Source organism: Mixophyes fleayi, chromosome 9 (genome assembly GCF_038048845.1).
Source record: "Mixophyes fleayi isolate aMixFle1 chromosome 9, aMixFle1.hap1, whole genome shotgun sequence".
NCBI lineage: Eukaryota > Metazoa > Chordata > Amphibia > Anura > Limnodynastidae > Mixophyes > Mixophyes fleayi.
This window is the reverse complement of record NC_134410.1, coordinates 10,525,450-10,541,713: the sequence shown is the minus strand read 5'-3', so window position 1 is coordinate 10,541,713 and position 16,264 is coordinate 10,525,450. Positions and strand designations below refer to the sequence as shown.

At 42.4% G+C, this 16,264-nt stretch overlaps 1 protein-coding gene across 1 annotated transcript in view; it reads right to left on the bottom strand.

The window, feature by feature from the left end:
• LOC142101918 (class I histocompatibility antigen, Non-RT1.A alpha-1 chain-like) overlaps positions 1 to 15,140 on the bottom strand; it is a 43,222-nt gene extending 28,082 nt beyond the window's left edge. The window contains exons 1-3 of the mRNA XM_075186361.1: positions 15,025 to 15,140; positions 10,988 to 11,248; positions 4,640 to 4,918 (exon numbers count right to left, since the gene is read on the bottom strand). Coding sequence (XP_075042462.1) covers positions 4,640 to 4,918; positions 10,988 to 11,248; positions 15,025 to 15,139 — 655 coding nt within the window. The 5' untranslated portion in view covers position 15,140. The remainder of the gene's footprint in view (positions 1 to 4,639; positions 4,919 to 10,987; positions 11,249 to 15,024) is intronic.
• Positions 15,141 to 16,264: the final 1,124 nt, after the last annotated feature.

Sequence of the window (16,264 nt, the reverse complement as noted above, 5' to 3'; positions counted from 1 at the left end):
CCTGGACACAGGAATCTGACTATAACCCGGGTGAGTAGAATTTTCTACTTGCCAGGCTTTGTTTAGAGCTTCCTAATGTCCGTCTGAGGTATCAGGCACGCAGATCTGTATGTCTCAGATTTATACAGTAATTACTAACCCAATTTGTTTACTGTAATTGTATTGTTAATTAGATTTTTTAAAGATGAGTGAATTTTGAGTGCATGTGTTAATATTTTAGACACCATTCCCAGAGATATATCAAAGAAGGGAGATTCTGTAATCTGCCCAAAGTTTAGAAGAATTCCAAAGACCTTCGTCCCAGATACTGTCAAAGAAGCTATTTTACAGGACATCCTCTATAAAGAGTCCACAGAACAGGACGTCCTCTATGAGGAGTCCACAGAACAGGACGTCCTCTATGAGGAGTCCACAGAACAGGACGTCCTCTATGAGGAGTCCACAGAACAGGACGTCCTCTATGAGGAGTCCACAGAACAGGACGTCCTCTATGAGGAGTCCACAGAACAGGACGTCCTCTATGAGGAGTTCACAGAACAGGACGTCCTCTATGAGGAGTTCACAGAACAGGACGTCCTCTATGAGGAGTTCACAGAACAGGACATCCACTATAAGGAGTCCACAGAACAGGACATCCACTATAAGGAGTACACAGAACGGGACGTACACTACAAGGACAACCCATAGAAACTAAATAAGAGTCCCGATTTGGACTCAACAGAATACTATCAATATGGGAAATATAGATAGTAAACAGATAAATGACAGCAGGTCCCCCATAGGCATGATGCACAAAGATTTTAGGTAGTTGGGGAGTAGAAGGTGTGCAGGGAAATTTTCAAGAAAGCGGGGATGGCCAAAGAAGGAATTGATATATGTGGATATGCTAAATGCATCAGAAGCTGAATGATGAATGGTGAATCAACTGTTCAAAAACTGATCCAAATGATACGTGTGAGATGTAGAGAATTTGTGTAAAAGACTTTAGTGTGAAAGAAATCTTGGAGAAGGATTCTGTTTTTATTATGCCGATTAGTATGTAGTTTAATGATGGGACTTGTAGTTCCACAGCAGTAGGCTGGAAGATATCAGTTAATTTTTCTTCCTCTATAAGTTAGTTTTTGTCTCCGTCCTACTGCGTGTGTGGGAGATCCGTGATAAGGAAAAAAAAAATTACACTGTTTGTCTGTCTTGTCCATTTTTACAAGAGACATGTTTCAAGGTTAAAAAAGTTGGATATTGGTAAATGTAATGCCTGCATTGCTTAACTGTAAGCTTTTGAAGAGATGCAGAACAAGAATTAAAATCTTTGGCCCGTCACTGCACGAATCAGTGGATGGACAAAACTGTAAATAATGTACAGATAGTGTCAGAAGAAAACACTGACCTCCAGCTGGCTGGGGTCCAACAAGCCGTTTCTGCATTTGAACAAAATAATTTTGTCTGTGAATTTGAGAAAAATAGCTTTCACTTTAAGTTAAATGTGAAAGGTAGGAGTGAGCTTTTACATGCAGATATTACAAGCGGTTTTAATCTGTGTGAAGATGGCGCTGATGAATGTTCTCAGAAATCAGGGGGATTTGTTATGCTTATAAAGAAATGTTATGAGATAAAATGCAGTATGTGAGCGAGAATTGTTTAGGTGAATATATTTGTATTTTCGACACGTAAATCACAGAATCAGGAAATATGTGTGAATATTTGGTGATGGGAGATTCTGATGACAAAATGCTGAGTGATTTGCAGACATGATGCAAGGTGTCTAACGAGAGTACTCTGACGTATGAGAGGAGCAGTGTTGCATTCAAAATGACTAAATGCCTGGAAACTTTTGAGAGGGTGTTTTTGATTGAATAATTGAAAACCAGGAAGATATATCAGAGTCATTCAAGGGGGCTGTACTAGGTGATAATGAGAAAGGAGTGCATTTGAACACTCGCCCAGGTCACGTCACTTTGACATTCCCTGTTTGTGAGATTAGCGACTGCCCCTTTGTGGAAATCATATTTTCAGAACATGGAACACATTGTGTCACAGTTAAGATACACAGAGAAACACATAAACAAGTGTCTTATTAGCAGCTGTTCACTGCACAAAAAGGTTTATTGGTTACCTGATAATGGTGTACTGACAAGCGTGTTACATGCGGCAACACACACCGATTGGGAAATGTGATTTAATGACAGTTACTGTAATCAGTAATGAATAAATGTTAACCTCTATGAAAAGTTTTTTCTCTTCACAGAAGGTCTCCAGTTACAAAGCAAAAACCTTTAGGCAATCCAGATTGAATTTATGCAACTCACAATGAATAGAAGTTTACAATATGTTTTGGTCCACAGCCACAACAAACGTAAGCAGACACTGATGAAGGATTTAAATAACGTAGACTCTGACTACTGTGTTTTGGAAATATATATTAGATTTTATGGGCTATTCACATAGCAAATGCATGAACTAGGTGGTTTTTCTGTATGTCGTAGATGGTATGATTTTGATTAAAAAAAAAGGAGAAATGGACTAACAGTTGAATATGAAATGGTGTTTTGGTTTTTTTTTTAAAACAAATTTTATACTAGATAGTTTGAAAGGAAGTAATGCAATGTAATTTTTGAAAGATGAGTGAATTTTGAGTGCATGTGTTAATACTTTAGACACCATTCCCAGAGATATATCAAAGAAGGGAGATTCTGTAATCTGTCCAAAGTTTAGAAGAAATCCAAAGACCTTCATCCCAGATACTGTCAAAAAAGCTATTTTACAGGACATCCTCTATAAAGAGTCCACAGAACAGGACGTCCTCTATGAGGAGTCCACAGAACAGGACGTCCTCTATGAGGAGTCCACAGAACAGGACGTCCTCTATGAGGAGTCCACAGAACAGGACGTCCTCTATGAGGAGTCCACAGAACAGGACGTCCTCTATGAGGAGTCCACAGAACAGGACGTCCTCTATGAGGAGTCCACAGAACAGGATGTCCTCTATGAGGAGTCCACAGAACAGGACGTCCTCTATGAGGACTCCACAGAACAGGACGTCCACTATGAGGAGTCCACAGAACAGGACGTCCTCTATGAGGAGTCCACAGAACAGGACGTCCTCTATGAGGAGTCCACAGAACAGGATGGCCTCTATGAGGAGTCCACAGAACAGGACGTCCTCTATGAGGACTCCACAGAACAGGACGTCTTCTAAGTAATAAACAGTATTATACAGTGCAGTACAGTACTACAGTGCTATCGCTGAGCTAGTACAGTGATAGATGTTGCTATGATTGTTAATAGTACATGTGCCGATTGGCAGATGGATGTCTGCAGTGCTTGTGTCTGCAGTGTAGTAGCCGTAAACGTACAGTGGGAACTGTGTTCAGGGTGGTAGTGCCTATGTAACTTTCCAGGTGCGACGATGTTGTGCAATCACCTTGAGATGGTAGTGAGTGCGCTCCAAACTACCATCAAACGGAATGCATTGGATCCTATGTTAGGTCCCGGTTGTTGTTTGTAGATGCTGTGTGCGGTGTGGCTGGTTGCACGTGGACGTGTCTGATTGATATAGACTTTATACAACTTCACAAATGTTTGTGCTTTGAGAATGTGTTCGCCTGTGTTGACTTCTTTAGTCACTGGCTGGAGGCATGGCCATATAGGAAAGCAAATGCTAAAACAGTAGCCAAGAAAATTATGAGTGAGGTGATCTGTAGATAGGGGCTACTAGAGGTCATTGAAAGTGACAGAGGGACACACTTTACGTGGCAAGGATTCCAGGAACTGTTAAAAGACATGGGAATCATATCTGTCTTTCACACCCCCTACAGAAAAAAAATGGCTGAAACAGGCCTGCCATGTAACTCGTGTTTACCTATGGTCCTGCGCTCAGTCAGAAACACTCCTAGGAAAGACACAGGTAACACCATATGAGATTCTGTTTGGCACAGCACACAGAACAGGCTGTTATTTTCCACAGCAACTACAGCATGTACATGGTGATTTGTTGAACTATGTTGCCTTATTACAGAAACAACTAACTGAAATACATGGTCAAGTGTTCTCTTCCATTCCAGACCCTAATTTGATACAGGTACCCAAATACTGCAACAAGGGGACTGGGTGGTCATGAGAAAGCACGTCAGGAAGAGTCTTGAACCGAGATATGAGGGTCCTTTCCAGGTGTTATTGTGGACTCCCATGGCAGTGGAAGTACAAGGAAATGACACCTGGACACATGTTTCCCACTGCAAGATCTTCAGACAAGGGGAGTCTGAGTAAAATGTATTTTACAAGTTGCTTAAGGGTCCAAGGGACACCAGAGTGGTGTTCAATGATATTAGCAGCAGGTAAAATAATTTGGAGCCCAGTGTTGCACCATTTTCATTAATGACACAGATGATTGGTTCAAAGGTTCAAAGTTACTATTTTTTTTGCTTTACTTTCCTTAATGAATCAGGCCCATTGTGTATATTTTGTGGTGTCACCTCTCCTCTCTAGATCATCTCTTCCATTGTTACACCATTGAATACATGACATTATAATGTAATGAGACACATGAGGAAATGATCAGTATAACTGATAGGAATGTATGATGATGTGTAATATAATGTAATACAGGTATAAAGACACTGTGTATAGTGTGTGGTGTCACCTCTCCTCTCCAGATCATCTCTCCCATAGTTGATGTATTTCTTCAGTGACTCGATACAGTCATTCTCCAGATAATTCTTGTTTCTCTCCCCCACTTGTTCCTCTGGATTATTCCAGCTCTGTGTAGTGATCTGAGCCTCAGGCATGTTGGGGATATAAACCCCTCTCTCTGCATCCAGGTACATGAAATCTCTCCCGTCATATCCAATCTGAGTATACCCTGTGGTCCTGCCGTCATCTCTCACCTCACAGCCGTACATCACCTGGCCATAATGGAAACCTGCACACAGCACAGGAACATGTTACATGGGAGCAGAGTGTGTGGTGCCACGTGTACAGCAGTGTGTTACTGTAAGATTTATTGTTTGTGACATCACGTGTGTAAAAAGTACTATATGGAGTGTGTGACGTATAATATACAGTGTTTGTAACATCACGTGTGTAACAAGTAATATATGGTGTGTGTAACGTTTAATATACAGTGTTTGTGACATTACGTGTTATCCACAGTAATCCAGTGATGTCACAGCTCCACCTATACTAGAAACTGAGGAAACCAGGTCACATGATCTGATTATCAAATAGAAACAGGAATAAGGGGATCAGTCACATGTAGCGTAAGAAAAATAAATATCACAGAGGAGAAACTGCGCATCACTGATTGGCTGCACTAAGCTGTCGAACATTTCTATCGCCCAATCAGGTGTGAAGGTCTCTGTCAGGAAGCTTATTGGCTGCAGTTTCCCTCTGATTTCTAACAATCAATCAAGCAGTGAGTTGAGGACACTGGCAGAATAAACCATTCAGTCAGTGTAGAGCTCTGTTTAATATGTAACCACTGAATCGGATGATGAATTGAAATAGAAACCAATTTGCAGCTGACAATATATTATCTACATATTATAGTTTGCATGTTACTTATGGTATAAACACCCATTTTCTCACTTAGTTACTGGGCAGCATCCTCCAGTCATTGTATGCCTTGTTTGTATAATAAATATGTATTCATATTATTATAATCTTGGTAGTGAAGGTTTTTTTTCTTTTATGGTATATTTTATTCAGGTTTTGGAATTATTACCACTGAGCACCCCTGGATTATTTCTGTTATAACTTTATATTATCTGAGTATTCAGAGGTATACATGGTGCTGTACATTGATGGGTACTAGGACTTGTTTTTCCTTTTAATGCTTTTTAGAAGGTGCTTGTCCTTAACAGTTGCTGCTTATTTCTGATATAAAAGTGGGACGTAATATATACCAGTTCAAGACCATCATAAAACAAATGCACCACTTATATTTTTACATTCGCCCACATTTAAATACAAATCTCAGCTCAAATTTAATTGTACCAAATTTTACACATTTCCAATGGTAAGATAGGCATGCATTATTTCTTAGAAATGTTATCCACCAATCCACCTAGATGGATCTGTAACTTACAATGTTACAATTAATCTAGTCATTAGGGACCACACTCGATAGATCTGTACAGCAAGACATTATAATTAATCCAGTCACTAGGGGACAGGATAGACCAGTGACGGGCAACCTGATACACTTCAGGGGTCACATGGCTGGCCCCTAACCTTCATACATTGCATTGTGTATTTTATGTGTGTATACAGTGTAGTCTGTGAGTTATGTGTGTATATACAGTGTAGTGTGTATGTTATGTACCTGTGTTTCTATACTTGAGAGGACATTGACATGTTTACACTGTGGGCACTTTGGTCGTAGTGGGGGCAAAAAATCAGGTCCCCACAAAACTTGCCAACCGTTGATGCAGATGACTTTGATATTACACTCTGCATCAAAATCTGGCATGTCCCCGCTTTACACTATTATTGGAGGTGGAAGGGACAGTGTGTGCGCGAAACCACCAGATGTCAGCGTTCGACCACGTTTCGTGACGAAAGTGAAGGAGATTGCAGCTTTCCTGCCCTTTCACACATAACGTGAATAAGAGACGATCTCATCCTTCTCCTGCCGAAAGAAAAGTAGGGACAGTGAGGCATGACACAGCCCAATGGTGCCGACTTCAATTATAGCCTGGAGAGCAGCGGAAACGAGTATGTCTCTGACCCTTTATATGAGAGTGGTTCAGACACCAGCAATAGCAGCAGTGATGCACCACCATTGCGGGGCAGTGGACCAAAGCGAAGGAACACAGAGGTTCATTCCATGTACAAGGATTCTTGACTTGTCCAAACTCTTTCCCTAAAAAGCGATGTCAGCAGGACGTATAACAAAAAGCAATACTGCCTGCACTGTGAGAAGCCCCTCTCAAAAATAGAACGGCATATCCAGCATGTTCACCGTAATGGGATGGAAGTAGCCTGGGCCATGAAATTTCGTAAATACTCTAAAGAAAGATGAATGCAATTTGCACAACTTCGGAAGAGAGGCAACTTTGCCCACAATGATGAGATGATAAGGACAGGACATAGTCTTCTGATCCCATGCAAACTTCCAGACAAATAGATTGTTGCTGAAGGCTTCATGCTGTCAGAAGCACTAGGTGGAATTGATGATACCTGCCAGTAGTTGGCGCTACTGACTACTGAGGCGCGGAGTCTAACACGCCCCTGGTTTTCACCAGGAACCCCCTTAAGGAGGTATGGACTTCGCTGCAAGGGACGTGCAGGTCGCGGCCCTCAGTATCAGTATCAGTATCAGAAACGGAGAAGGAGTCACAGTTAGACGCGAACGCCCGATCCGCATGGGCTCCTCAGGTAGAATTGGTGGGTTCTGAAAAGTGGAGACCAAACGTGGACTAGCCCGGCGAGATTGTTCTCGTTCCTGATTACGCTCCAAATAACCGGATATCATCCTTGATGCATAAGGAGATCAGATCATCTAGTGTAGCTGGTAAATCCCTGGAGACCAACTCGTCCTTGATTCGATCTGTCAGCCCCTGCCAGAAGGTAGCTATAAGGGCCTCATTATTCCAGTTCAGTTCAGAGGCGAGAGTTCTGAACTGAATCGCGTACTGACCCACGGGAAGGCTTCCCTGATGTAGCTTCAAAATACTGGAGGCCGCAGAGACAACTCGACCAGACTCATCGAACACTTTTCTGAAGCTTTGTATGAAGGAGGATGGATTTTGTAACAGGGGGTCATCATGCTCCCATAGAGGAGAGGCCCAGGCAAGCGCTTGATCCGTGAGTAACGAAATAATATATGCCACCTTGGCTCGTTCTGAAGAAAAATTTCCTGGTGATAGCTCGAACTGGATAGCACATTGGTTGAGAAACCCCCTGCACTTTCTCGGATCACCACCAAATTTTTCGGGAGGTGGGATGCGAATCCCTTCAGCAGGATTAGGTGCAGCTGCAGCAGGAGAGCCGACAACGGGGGGTTCGGGAGCAACAGATACTCCGGGAGGAGTCAGGGTTCTCTGGAGGATATCCATGTGCGTAGCCAGTCCCTGAAGGCATTGCAGGAGCTGAGTCTGGTTAACCTCTTGTTGATCAACTCGGCGAGTCAGGTGCTGCAGGAGGTCAATAGCAGAGAGTTCACCGGTGCCTTCGGCTTTTGACATGGCCAGAGTATACTGTCAGAATAACTAGGTGGAATTGATGATACCTGCCAGTAGTTGGCGCTACTGAGTACTGAGGCACGGAATCTAACATGCTCCTGGTTTTCACCAGGAACCCCTGCAAGGAGGTATGGACTTCGCTGCAAGGGACGTGCAGATTACGGCCCTCAGTATCAGTCAGCTTGCGAGGTAACAATTGAGGCAGCGGTGACAGCCCACCAGCATGCAGGATGGAAGAGTAGTCAGCAAGCCGGGTCAAAACCAGAGGAACGGATATAGCTAAATCAGAAGCAGGAGAATAGTCAGGAAGCCGGGTCAATACCAAATATCAGTCTAAGCCAGAATCAGGAACCAAGGAGAAGTCAGGAACAAGGCGGGGTCAGAATCCAAATCACAGCAACACAGGAACAAACGCTGGAGCAAGGCTGAAGACCAAATACTCTGGCACTAGACATGTGTCAGAGGCTGCCTTATATGCCCTAAGGTGCCTCCTGATAGGGTTAGGGAGATTTTGGCGGTAATACATGCTGGCTGCAGACAGGTGAGCAGAGATAGCGTCCCGCTGCTAGGCAACAGGACGTGGTTGCTTGGAAGGTGCAGGCGGCCGTCTCCTGCACCAAGTGTCAGTGCGGAGACGGCGCCTGACACATGCACTGTGATGCTTGCCAAGAGCTTGTTTGCAGTAAAGTATCTGTGACGACACATGAATAGAATAAAAGCTAAACCAAAGGGGCAACAAGCCTACACCTGCAAATACAGAGTCCAGTCCCTGCTTGCCTTTTCTCAGCCTGTTCTACTTGACATCAGTGGTGGCTTTTGGAAGCTCTTGAGCGACACGACCCTATACGAAATTTTACTTGCAGTCAAAAATTATAGATGTATCATGCAGATGGGGCAGCATCTCTTCAACTGGGTTGGTTCAGATATTGTCAGGCACGAGTAGATGCATCAGCAAATTAGAGAAATGGGCAGGATACTGTTAAATGCTAGACGAGCTACCCCTTTGGAGAGTATGGAATATTTTACCATACCATCAAACTTCAAACTTTCTGCATGTAGTTGACACAGTGAAGCTGGTAGATGCCTATGACGAGAAGGTAGGTAGATTTAAGACACCCTCGTTGGCACTACAGGTTGGGGATGGCTTGAAAAAGATATTGTGCATTGTGGAGTGCAGAGTGATGATGGAGGGCTGCACTCCTGTGGTTGAAAGCGCATGCAACTTCAGGAAAATCTATGAGGCAAGATGGAACGAGTTAATCTCATCAGCTGCCTTGAAAACTCTTAAGGAGTCAAATTGGAACCTGCCTCAGCTCTTACCTTTCCCTTCTATACTTTTCACTTTTTTATCCACCGAGCCTACACTTAACTGGGCATTGCTTGCCTGGCACAGGTAATCTTGTTCAATCGAAAAAAGGAAGAGAAAGTTTCCAAGATGCTGATGACCACCTTCTCTTCAAGAGATACTTTGGTTCTTCACGAAGATGTTGTCCTAGCACTTTCTGAGCTTGAGACTAAGCTCTGCTGGCACTTCACATGGATTGAAATGTTACCATTCTTTCAAAGGTCTTCAACCTAAATGACACAGAATTAGATCAGTTCACATACTTCCTTGGGCATGATATCAAGGTGCACTGGTAGTATTACCTCCTCCCAGAAGGTACACTCCAACTTGCCAAGATCAGCAAACTTTTAATGGCTCTCGAGAGTCTTGGATGAGACATTGATTCAGACTGTAAGCTGGAAATCTTGCATCTGATGTATGTTTATGAGTTTTACCTCAGTCATTTACATATCTGGGTTTTTCTAGAGCCGGTCCAGCTACAGAATGATGAGCAATCCTCTGTAACAGGGAGACTAGTGGTCAAGCATACAGTTGACAATTCCACGTCAAAAGGGAGACGGTGTAGGGAAACCGGCAACATGAGACCAATGCATGGTATATGATACAAGTGGTCAAGCATTCGGTCAACACTTCTACGTCAGAAGGTAGTCGGTCTAGGGACCAGACAACACAGGACCAGTGCCCAGCCAAGGCTTCCACAGGTCGGTGTAGCACACAGTTTCATTAGGCAAAAGAATGTTCTTCTCTGTTTTCTGCAGATTTGTAATGGACCACTCTGCTTCCTTTCAGGGTGTAAAGAAATGCAGGGAAAAACGTGGGAGAGAGAGGAGATCCAAGCTGTGGGGAAGCACATGATGAAGTTTATCCAAACATAACGGCTGCACGGAAAGTGTGACTGTGTAGCATGCCTCATGGCTGATCCATCAGCACTGAAAGATCGGAACTGGTTAGCTGTGAAATTCTACATAAACAACCATATAACAGCTCTAAAGAGAAATAAAACTTCTTGAAACAATAGGCAGTGGTTGACCATGACTGTAACCTCCATGGCTAAGTGTCGGTGTATGCGGGCATGTGGATGGCCTCAGACGGCTGAAATACATGAAACTTCCCCTGTCAATACTTTGATAAAAGTCAAATTACATATCTCAAGTGGTACCTCTGGTGTCTAACAGCTCCAACACATACCCATATGATTGTCCTGTTGTCCCCAGACAGGGGTCCTCACGATGCAAGAAAAAGAAGTATGTGTGTTGTGTAAACAGTGTAGTGTGTATGTTATATGTGTATATATAGTGTAGAGCGTAGATTTTGTGTGTATATAGTTTAGTGTGCATGTTATGTGTGTACAGTGTACTGTGTAAGGTATGTGTGTATACAGTGTAGTGTGAATGTTATGTGTGAATATATACAGTGTAGTGTGTATGTAATGTGTGTGTATACAGTGTAGTGTGTGTCTCACCTCCAGTCTGGTTAAAGCGACTCATTACTGTCCTCATATTTTGTTTGAATACAGCCTCATGGCCTTTACACCTCTGTGTCTGTCCCTCCCAGTACTCCGGTCCCTCTTTATCCATCCATGGAGCCACAGGACGGAAGAGTCGAGAGTCACTGTTATATTTCACAATCTGCTGATCATCCACATATCCAACTGAAGTGAACTCAGGCAGCCCCGATCCTGTACTTGAGACCACCATCCTATAGTACCGCAGCGTGTGACTGCCTAGGAGACATAAAGACTGTTACATATCAGACACATTATTCACAGCGAAACTGATCACATCCATATATAAAAGCATTACATTACCTGTATACATACTGTGGCAGAAGCACTGGGGGAGTTGCAATTGAGAGATACATATGTCTCAGGTTTCTGTCGCATGTGTTTTAAAGCCCCAGGGAGAGTGTGTGTATTTGGGAAGAGGGTTTCCAAACAACAGTTCGGCTACAGTAAGTCGGTGTAAGGGTTCCTGGGGTTATGAATGGAGAGAGAAGGGCGGGCTCCATTAATTAGGCACATTTTGGGACTTCCAGCTTTTCAGACACTTGCTGGCTAATTATTAGTTGCACCTGTGAGTTGTAGAGACAAGGCTGTGAGGCTGTTTCCTCAGTCTATTACTGTCTGGGGAACAGGTCAGAGGCCTAATGAGAGACACTGCCATTGTTACTTGTAAGATCTGTTATTTTGTGTGTGTGTGTGTGTGTGTGTGTGTGTGTATGGCAGCATGGTGGCTAAGTGGTTAGCACTTCTGCCTCACAGCACTGGGGTCATGAGTTCGATTCCTGACCATGGACTTATCTGTGTGGAGTTTGTATGTTCTCCCACTGTTTGTGTGGGTTTCCTCTGGGTGCTCCGGTTTCCTCCCACACTCCAAAAACATACTGGTAGGTTTATTGGCTGCTATCAAAATTGACCCTAGTCTCTCTCTCTGTCTGTGTGTGTGTTAGGGAATTTAGACTGTAAGCTCCAATGGTGCATGGACTGATGTGAATGAGTTCTCTGTACAGCGCTGCAGAATCAGTGGCGCTATATAAATAAATGATGATGATGATGATGATGATGTGTGTGTAGGAGTTTAGGTTCTTCCACTCTAGAGAGGGAATTAGCCATTATATTAGAGCCAGAAGGCTAGGATTTATGTTTATTTTGTTTATTTTTACAATGCTAAATAAAACTAGCTGCGGCTACTTCTTCTACTTGAGGCCCTGGACTGGTGTGCTAGTACTTGGGTGTTGCATGAGAAATTCTGATGTTTACCCCCAGGAGACAGCACCACTAACCTGATCTTGCAACAATACATTGATCTTATAGTATAATAACAATAATAACACCAACATGTATACTAGTATACAGAGAGTGACAGGTGTATAATACATGTACAGTATATGATGATGGTAATAACAGGTACAGTAATGTATACTAGTATACAGAGAGTGACAAGTGTATAATACATGTACAGTATATGATGATGGTAATAACAGGTACAGTAATGTATACTAGTATACAGAGAGTGACAGGTGTATAATACATGTACAGTATATGATGATGGTAATAACAGGTACAGTAATGTATACTAGTATACAGAGAGTGACAGGTGTATAATACATGTACAGTATATGATAATGATATCATCAAGTTAGGGTAACATAGTATGTACCAGGCGTCAGCAACACTTGGTACACGTACTAAAAGATGGGTCATGAAGACAAAAGGATTTGGTGGGGCGCTACTTGTTGCCCCCATACACCACCCCCATGGTGCAGCGATCACATTAATGGCAGCATACAATGACTGTAGGGGCGTTCTTACTGCTGCTCTGTCTCTCCCAATCTCAGAGTCATGTCATGGTACACAGTGGAGGTGGCTGCTGCAAATGTTTCTGTGTATAGTGATCAGTGTGTACCAGGTGTGTGATGTCAGTGTGACCTGTGTATAGTGATCAGTGTGTACCAGATGTGTGATGTCAGTGTGACCTGTGTATAGTGATCAGTGTGTACCAGGTATGTGATGTCAGTGTGACCTGTGTATAGTGATCAGTGTGTATCAGGTGTGTGATGTCAGTGTGACCTGTGTATAGTGATCACTGTGTACCAGGTGTGTGATGTCAGTGTGACCTGTGTATAGTGATCAGTACATCTGGACTTATCAAATCTGCAAATCGCCTTGACAAAGCTACGGAGCGAAACGCGCGTTGGCGTTTGCTCCACTTGTCCTCTCAGCATAGATTATTTCAGAAAGCAGAACAGGAATCGCTCCCCAGTTTTATTTCAGGCAGGGCCTTTATCACAAAATCCCGCGATTCCTGTAGACTGCTTCTTCTATATATTGACGCCTTGATATAGGCTAAATTAGCCAGATGCATGCCAGCATTACGTAAGGATAGAATCCTGTGCTATTAATTTTAGATACATTGTATCTGTTCCTAAGCATTAGGAGATTAATTTGAGGGACATTGTTTCTATACTCAGGCAACTAATGTATTATCATTATTGCATCTTCTCCTTCTAGTGAATTATAGGCATGCACACTAATCAACAAGGTTTTTGTCCAAAAGTAATTATACTATCTCTGTAGTCTATGCAAATTAGGGCCACTATAGCAGATTTTACATTTTTTCTGTATATAGCCTGTATCGCTATAACAGCGAGGGCTACTATAGTACATTATATATTTTTATATGCAGCCCTTAGTGCTATTTATAGCTGATACGAATGAGACAAGTGGGACATTGCAAACTCAGTTTGCATTTTAATCACATATCATTTTTGCACTTATTATTTTTTCTTTTTATATTTTGCTCTAATCTTTCCATTTTTAATCAATACAAATAAAAGTTATATTTTAACGAGCATTTTGGGAGTGCCTCATACACACTGACTCTCTCCTCCCTTCCCCCCTTCCTTCTTTTTTTGTTCTCAAATCTGCAAATACTAGCCTGGTGAAGGGGTAAGTTACATCTGACCACCCCCGGCCAGTATCGTTGGGACCGCTGGGCATCACTGAGCTGCCCAGGCGATATTTCTTTGATACATAATATTGGAGAAAATGGATTTTAGTTAACACCATAATCAGTGGCAATACAACATCTTACAGATCGCCATGAAAGGTCTGTTCCTGATAAATAGGTCCCTATAGCTTTAAGTTGGGTCTCTTTCTTTTTATAGAAATAAAATGTATCAAGTTTCTTGATCAGTTTGATAATGCTGGCTTAGAGTATTGTAATTAAAATTAAGTTACAATTAAAACACAAATATTCAATTAACATTTTTTTGAATGTTGTTCTTGTGACGGGGTCTTTTTAATATAGTGAGAGACCTTAAAACATCAGACTTGTGATTACATAACCTATAACTTTGTATAGTAATACAAGCTTCCTATGTGGATGGACTCCACTCACCTGCACTGCTCCAGAGAAGCTACAGAGAAGAATCAGACAGGGCAGAATACAAGCTGCAAGGTAAGTTTGCCTATCACTATTTAGCGCTGGTTGTGCAGACCTGCTCTGTGAGAACATTCTGCTGTAAGAAACGTTTTTTCTTGTTCCGCTTTTATTTATAATATACTCTGGGCTGTAACTAGGGTGATGTGACCACACAGGGCACAATGCTGCGGAGGAGGCTCCATGGCTGCGACATCTGCTCCTTGCAAAACGCAGGGTCAGCCACCAGCGTACCTTCTCGTCCAGGGCTCTCAAATGTCTAGTTACAGACAGTTTACTATTATGACAGTTCTACAATCATCACAAACTAAAAGACATTCATTATTATGTTCCTGGAACCAGAAGATTTGTCGACAATCTCAAAACTTTTCTACGTCTATTTAAAACTATTTCATAAATGTTCAAAATGCTGTATATATAGTTATATATTATACAGTGTTACTTACATACCAGGATAACACATCACATTACACAATGACAACCTACATACTGCAGATATATAACATACATAACCCACATACATATTACTGTATAACTGATCCCCTCCCCACATACTCACCAGAATACACCCCTGACACCCCCAGAATAAGCAGGAAGAGGGGGGACATCTTCATCCTCCTATATTGGGGGGACCTGGAACAATAATAACACAAACTTCCCCCAGAGAAACTCATATAATAGTGTCACACTGTGACTCTGTACACAGGAGGTGTGGCTCTCTCTGCTGATTGGATGGTGTCTGAGCCTCTGACCAATAGGAAAATGAACAGACTGTTGATCAGCAGTTACTAGGCAGACAGTGAATGAAAGTGAAAGTGATATGTAAGAGGGGAAAAAAAAACATTTATGGAGATCAGACTCTGTAGAGCAGGGTTGTCCAGCACGCCTGTAAATGTGGCCCAGAAGGAGTTTTGGTTGTGGCAAGGGGGCAGCACTGTTAAGGGCAAAAAAAAATCCTGCAAAAAAAAAAGAAAAGAAAATACTTACCTTGCGGTCACGCGGTCACGTCAGCTGGTACTCCGGCTCCCTCCCTTGTCTCTCCTCCTCCATGCGGTGCTCGCAGTGAATGTCAGGCATGATGTCATCACGCCCAACATCCATTGCGGAGCGCAGCACAGAGGAGTCACCCGCGCGAGAACAACAATCAGCATCACAGAATTGGAGAAAAGAAGAGAAGAGGACAGGAGAACAAGCCAATTAAAAGGTAATTTAAGGGGGATTTTTTTATTATTTCAAGGGACACTGACAAGTGAATAAAAGTCACCTGGTCCTGGAGCATCATGGACCTTATCTCCCTGCTACATACTTCTACTTGTAATACTAATGGGGCATTATATATTATTCTCTTTGGCCCATTACAAGTTGTTATCCCTTAACTAACATAGTGGTGTAATTAGCAAAACAGGTCACAATTTGGGGTCACAGTGGTGTATATGTCAGGTACCGCAGGCCTGGTCAGGGCACCCCGATATACAATGCCTGGCTTAAATGCACTTTATTGATATTGCATCGAAACAATACAAAAAGTGATTATAGTTTAATAACTAGAGAGGATTTTTTGAACAGGGCGATTGAAAGGTAAGTATAGGGGGATTTGAAAAAAAAGTGAGATATATATATATATATATATATATATATATATATATATCACTTTTATTCTCATATATATATATGTTTTCTATGGTTTTTTGGATGATCAGCTATCGTTATTGTTAGTGTATCTTATGTGCGGCCCAAACCAACTCGTCGTCTTCCAATGTGGCCCAGGGAAGCTAAAAGGTTGGACACCCCTGCTCTAG